Here is a 6402-nt window from a genome sequence, read left to right as displayed (position 1 = left end):
AGAACCAGCTAAAGCAGCCATCTCCAATACCCCAGCCGGAGGTTACATCAGCAAGGAATTACGAGTTCTCATAGTTCTACTGCATTGGTGAGCGCATTGCACAAGCAGCAGCCTCCTGACCCAGAGATTAACACCTGAGCCCAGTTTTCCACACTGCACTTAATACCAAAACATATTACTCAAAGACCAGTGCTTTAGCTCTAACTTTGAACATGATACTACCAGACTCATACAGTGCAATGCATCCAATTATGTTGTAGCTAACAAGAAACTCTAAAAACAAAGACAGGAACCAGCCATCTGGACAGTGTAAAAATACAGAAGAGCTGAGAGATCAGCTTTGCCAAGTCTAATTTAATCAGATTTACTGCCAGTCGGTGTTGTAGCGTGTTGCTTACTCTGCTGCATTAATGTCTTCATTTTGATCCTTAAATTACTGTATGGGATATCTGAAGTTCATCAGTAATGACTTATGTTCCATTTCTTTTTTTATATTATAAAGTTCCCCAAAACCCAATGCAAGCATGCTATTAATACGGAAGTAAATCTTTCTACTAAGGAGCAAGTGAAATAAATACAGCCCTTAACTAGCAAAATAACTGTAACCCATAAGCCTGACTATAAACGATAATGTATCAAGAAAATAAACAAGCTTGTCTGACTGTTTTAAGAACCCTGTAGGTCACCTAGATCCAATCAACTTACAGGTTTTTTTTACCTCTTAGCTGAATTTCCAATGCTTTCTAAAGGAAAGGCCAGCTCCCAGTGCAAGACTACATATTCTTAGAAGAAAAAGAGGACCTGTCTTATAGGTGAGACAGACCAGTCTCTAAACACAGACATGTAATTATGTGGTTTTGAACAGCTTGTTAAAAATCAAGCTATGGTAATATACTGGGTCTGGAGTTCATCTCTAAAAGCCTTCCTTGCCCATAACCCTAGGAGGCCTTTCCCCAGTTATCGTCAGGGTGCCTGCTTACATTTGGTGGGAATGTTCCTCTCCTGCACACCAAGGGCATTTTCGCTGTCAGCACTCCGCAGGCGCCCCCGGGGGTCCAGGTACTGCAACGCCAGGCCCAGGTTTTCTCCGTTGGTGCTTAAGGAACGACTTGAAGGGACCAAGGTGAAAAGATTCCCTTGGTGACGCCGTATCCGTGGAAATGTCCTCCGGCCTGGAGAAAAAAAGTAAAATTTTTAAATAACGTGCTTACAAGTGGAAGGTAATGGCTGGAGGTTGAGCAACGAAGAGAAGGGAGAGGAAAAATGTGTTCTGCTCTGTTCCCATGGAGCAGAATCTACTGCCAAAGAGACAAGATGCAAAAATATGACAGTTCAGGGCTGATGCTGCTTGAGTTCAGTACAGCTTTGGATCATTCCCAAAGTAGAAGGGAGAGAACGCTTTGTAATGGCTTCAGTGAAGTAGTGCAAGATCTAAACTTGACTTCCAAGGCAAAAATCTGGTTTACAGGCTACCACACAAGCTCCGAGCCTTGTTAGCAACTACACAGACAGAATGACTTTCTAGATAATGTGCCTGGACTTGCAAATAAAAACCATAAACAAAGATTATGACAACTTGCACCTCTTATGAAACTTTGAAAAATTAATTTGCATAAAGCCATCTGACAAGCAGAGATGTGATTCTTTAAGTCACTGGTATATTGAGAAGACCCAGAAGGAAGTTTGCACTGCGAATTAGCAAAGCATAATGAATCCCTGAGGGAGGAACCCACTATATATGACCAAGGCTAGTAACTATGTCCACTGCTCAACCCTAGCAGTCATTGATCAGCCTGGATAACCCCAGAGACGGCAAAGTAAACAAAGAATTACAAACAGCCATCGTGGGTTGCTATGAAAATGTGGCATCACGCATGGTAGCATTAACTCCAGCACTAACTGCAAGGACCAGGGCACGTCCAGACTCTTCAACTAGGAGTTACACTCGCCCCTGGAGGTTGCCATTGCCTCACCTTCTTTTTCAAGCCTGGACTCAAAGGTCTGAAAACAACTCACCATCATTGTAGTCTTTGTGCTGCATGGAGACATTGTAGCGCCGAGGGTAGGTCCCGCCTTTCCCCGCTTTGTCATAGATCTGATTCTCACGGTCTGGAAGGAGATGCAAGGACAGAAGTGAGGCTCCTTCAAAAAGTACACGTTCTAATGACAGAATTTTCCTGTAACAGCAGGTTTTTTTAGGAAGAGGTGAGTAATAAATGAATTCATCGCTTTTCAATCAACATATCCCCAGTTCTTCTATTTATGTAATCCCAGCAAACATATAGGGTAGCCAGCAAACAGCAGAAAACGTCTAGATGAAATAATCTTTATACTGGACACTGACATACCTGAGAACTCCTGTCTATTATCAGGAAAGCTTTGTGCCCTTGACATCCGTGATTTCCGAAAAGAAGGACTATTAAAGAAAGAAGGCAAGAGTAAGTTTTGCTATCTGCTGGAGAGAAACCTGCAAGGACTTTAAATAGAAGCTAATACATTTGCACATCGGTAACGGTGATTCTCAAATCTGTGTCCCTGCAGTAATTTCACGCTACATCTGCAAAGCTGAAGTCAGACTAGCCAGACTATTTCCCAATGTGGGCAGTCATCCTTTCTGTTCAGTTTGTGCCATTTATTCAGCAGCTCCCCAGCCTGTGGTTTGAGACCCAGCGCTTCCTTCAGCCACATGAAATGGAAGGTTAAAACCAAGGCTAAGAGGAAGAGCAGAACAGGGTACTGCTTGCAGCACATTGCTCACAGGGCAGTGGACAATGGGGACCACTACCCCCAGTGATTTACCATGAGGGCTAAGAGTTCCTCTCACGAAAACTTCTGTGCGCTTTCCTCTCTCCCAGCAACAGATGAGCCTGAACACAAGCTCTCCTTACAACCCTCGCCTTTCTCCCCAGTAAGCAGGGCTCCTCAAGCAAGCCTAAGTATGGCCCCTTGTTTGGCAGAAGGCCTTTAACATCTCTTAGGAGATTACAAAAACTCAATCTGTGCCAAAGCCATGTTATTTGCACTTTTTTTTGGTTAACCAGTGTAAATGGAGTGAGCCTGATAGAGCTTTCAGACTCCCAAATGAGATTCCTTTCCTACTACACAAAGAACAACAGCTTCCCCAGATGATGCCTGCTCCTACAAGGAACAACCAGGAAGGCTTTTTTCCCCCCCCTGTCCTCCACTTAGGGCAGGGAGAGAGGAGAGGACAGGTAACAAATTAGCAACATCCCCACCCCCAAATAAACGAATGCATGCATACACACAGGTTAACTGTAAGTGCTTCCTTGTAACTCCATAAATGGGAGAAAGTGAACGGCTACAAAACCAAACCTCAAGTGCTTGACATAAAAGTGTACACTACCTACAGAAATCAGCTTGGAGGAACCTTAAAAACACGCTGAAGCCCAATACTACAGGTGCTGGGAAGCCATAGTTGCTATTCAAGTTAATAGGACCTACGGCTGCCCACCAACACCTCAAGCAACACCAACAGCAAAGAAACAAGAAAAAGATCTAGAGCATCAGACTATGACAAACTCTTCATCAAAGGAGGAGCCTCCCTATTTACCTTTGGAATTAATATTATATCTTGCAGGACATAGGAATCTAGTGTAATGATGTATTTCTGTAACCTTAGAATAGGTTGTTGGTTGTTTTTTTTTTTAAATGAACAAGTAGAGCCTTGTCTAAAAGAGATTTAAATACCCTGCAGCCAGATGTTCTCGGGAGTCTAGGCTCCACACAGACAGCATGCTTTAGAACTTTGTATTTGTAACATAGAGCTACTGAAGCACCAGTTTGTCGGTGTATGGTTTTGCCAGAAAATGAACAGCCTTAAGATGTAGTTAATTCTCTCTAAGAAATATATTGGGATATAGACAAGAAATAACTTCCTATTTCTCTCCAAGAAAATTTATGAGATGGAAAACAGACTTTTGCAAGTACAACTGGCATTTTGATTTGAGCACATAAGTTCCTACCAGCTTGTACATTTGTACCTGTCTGCTGACCTGTCCAAGGACTGACAGCTTCCTGACACCGAGTTTTCAGCACTGCTTAAAGGGTCCAGCATCTGCAACACAGAAGAAATCACATGGCAACATCAGTTCCATCTAATGCCTGAAAGAGGCTGTGCAAGAGGATCAGAGTCCACTACTGCTTGCCTGGAGGACGTCCAGATAAAAAGGGGAGTCTAAAGCTATTTAGAATGTACATTTTTCCTTTATCTCCCACAGAAATTGTTAAGGCCATATAAAATTTGAGCCACTGCTTTAGGTGTTGAAGGACTCTGCTGTGAAAACGAAAGTTTAAGTCAGCCTTGTGCTGCGTTTTGATCCCAAGTGACTTCAGGAACAGAGCCTCTGCTGGTGCTACTGCATTGCTGCCTCCACCTGCAAGTCGCCCTTTGGCCTTACTTCCTACTTTTTTTGAATGGAGAGCACAGTTTCAAATGCAAGAGGGTCACACGAACCTGGTAATAGGAAACCTGAGCATACATGTGTAACGCACACCAAACCTGCTCATTCAGAGAATCATAGAACCATAGGATCATTAAGGTTGGAAAAGACCTCTAAGATCATCGAGTCCAACCATCAACCCAACACCACCATGCCCACTAAACCGTGTCCCTAAGCACCTCATCTGCACGTCTTTTAAATACCTCCAGGGATGGTGACTCAACCACTTCCCTGGGCAGAGGTGGAGGGACAATGCCCAACATGCATGGTAACTGCTTCTGGCAGTCCAACAAAGGCTTTGAACTTACACAACTACAAAGAAGTTTGAAGCACAGTTTAAATGAACAAAGCAGTACTAGTAGGTGCTAATGCAGCTACAGCTAGTGAATATTCTGGAGTGAAAAAGAGGGCCCAGGGAGCAGCAGCAAGTTCCGTAAGAGGTGGACTTACTTTTTTTTCACCCTAATGCTCATACTTACACACTGTTCATTGGTTTCTGGGATGAATTCGCCTTCACTATTTATGCTGGTGTAGGAACCCTGCCGAGCAATGCGCTGTTGCCTCTCTGGAACATACCCAGGAGGTGGTGAACTTCGGCCTGTGTTCTGGGAACCTGGGCCAGAAAGGACATTTTGGTATTTATGCTTACCGAAATGAGACTGCACATGCATGTACACAAAATCCAAATATTCACCTCTAATCCTAGACTTCTATGATCACAGCAACTTTGGAGTGAACCTTACAGTCTGGACAGAAATGGAACCAGGAGGTGCCATGTCAAAAAGCAAATCATTCGATGAGCACCTGTACTGTCATTTCAGACACTACAAGATTATTGCTGAAGCTCCTAACAGAGCAGTTACCTATTTCTAACCTCCTCTGCTCAACCTTCTGTGCATAATTTCAGTATCTCAGGGCAGGCAGAGGACTCCAGGAATCCCTGGCTTTTGCGCATGAATTTCACTGCTAATCTCCACGAAACAAAACACTTGTCAGGACAACCAATCTTCTGCTGTGGTTGTAAGTTTGCCTCAACTAGTATCATTTACCTTGAGCGACAGCATTATCCCTGCTAGTCATCATCAGCTGAGCTAATTATACTGACTGAGCAATTTCAGTATCACATGGGAGCACTGTTACCTTTGTAAATTACACCAAAATTTCTGTTTTACTGTGTGAAAAATGAAACTGTTTGACTAGTTTGGGCGAAACCACATGGAGGTCAATTCTGCAATTTCTGTTAATTAGATGAGAGTGCTAGATGGACAGAGAGTACGTTTAGGGGCCAAAGGATGAGAAAAACTTTTTGCTCATCTGTTAACGGCACTACCTAAAGAGTTTCTGTTGTGCTACCTACTGAAACTTCACCCCTAGGATTTATTTTTTCCTTGCAGATCTCAAAGAAGATGATACTTTAGAAACAGGAAGATACAAAATCCCTTTTTGCAGCGACCTATCCACCTGCAGCTCCCACCAAGTCAAACCGTGAGCTCCAAGAAATGCTGTGGTCCAGCACTCAAGGTCACCCATGAAGTCAGAGACAGTGTTTTAAGATCAGCTCTCAAGCTGTGCTCTTTACAATGCTGTCTTTAATTAACTGTGTGTACTCAGGTGCTATGAAAGATGGGTGAAGATCAGCAAATACTCTCCCAAGGAAAATATTTTCTACAGAAGTTATTGTAATAAAGAGTGAAGGCAAACATTGGCAGAAGCTAACTGAAAACCAGCGCACACACCTTCCAGAGGACTGCAGAAGGAAAAGAAAACCCAATGCTGGCATGGCTTAGAGGGCATGGGGGGGTGAACTACACGCAAAAAAAAAAATCTATTGCTTAGAGCTACCACCTGATTTTCCAAGTAGCTCTGCAGGGCTCACGTGACATTACAAGCCAACTGGCGTGGAGATAAACAAGAGAGCGTGCTTTGGGGCTGCACTGAGTCA

The 6402-nt window shown here is 43.4% G+C and overlaps 1 protein-coding gene across 1 annotated transcript in view; it reads right to left on the bottom strand.

Moving 5' to 3' along the window:
* MAP3K3 (mitogen-activated protein kinase kinase kinase 3) overlaps positions 1-6402 on the bottom strand; it is a 34125-nt gene that overhangs the window by 12542 nt on the left and 15181 nt on the right. The window contains exons 7-11 of the mRNA XM_009320431.1: positions 4940-5073; positions 4002-4075; positions 2349-2416; positions 2017-2109; positions 981-1172 (exon numbers count right to left, since the gene is read on the bottom strand). Coding sequence (XP_009318706.1) covers positions 981-1172; positions 2017-2109; positions 2349-2416; positions 4002-4075; positions 4940-5073 — 561 coding nt within the window. The remainder of the gene's footprint in view (positions 1-980; positions 1173-2016; positions 2110-2348; positions 2417-4001; positions 4076-4939; positions 5074-6402) is intronic.

The sequence above is a fragment of the Pygoscelis adeliae genome, unplaced genomic scaffold (assembly GCF_000699105.1).
Source record: "Pygoscelis adeliae isolate BGI_AS28 unplaced genomic scaffold, ASM69910v1 Scaffold203, whole genome shotgun sequence".
NCBI lineage: Eukaryota > Metazoa > Chordata > Aves > Sphenisciformes > Spheniscidae > Pygoscelis > Pygoscelis adeliae.
Note: the sequence above shows the minus strand (reverse complement) of the source record. Positions and strands in the feature narration are given on the sequence as shown.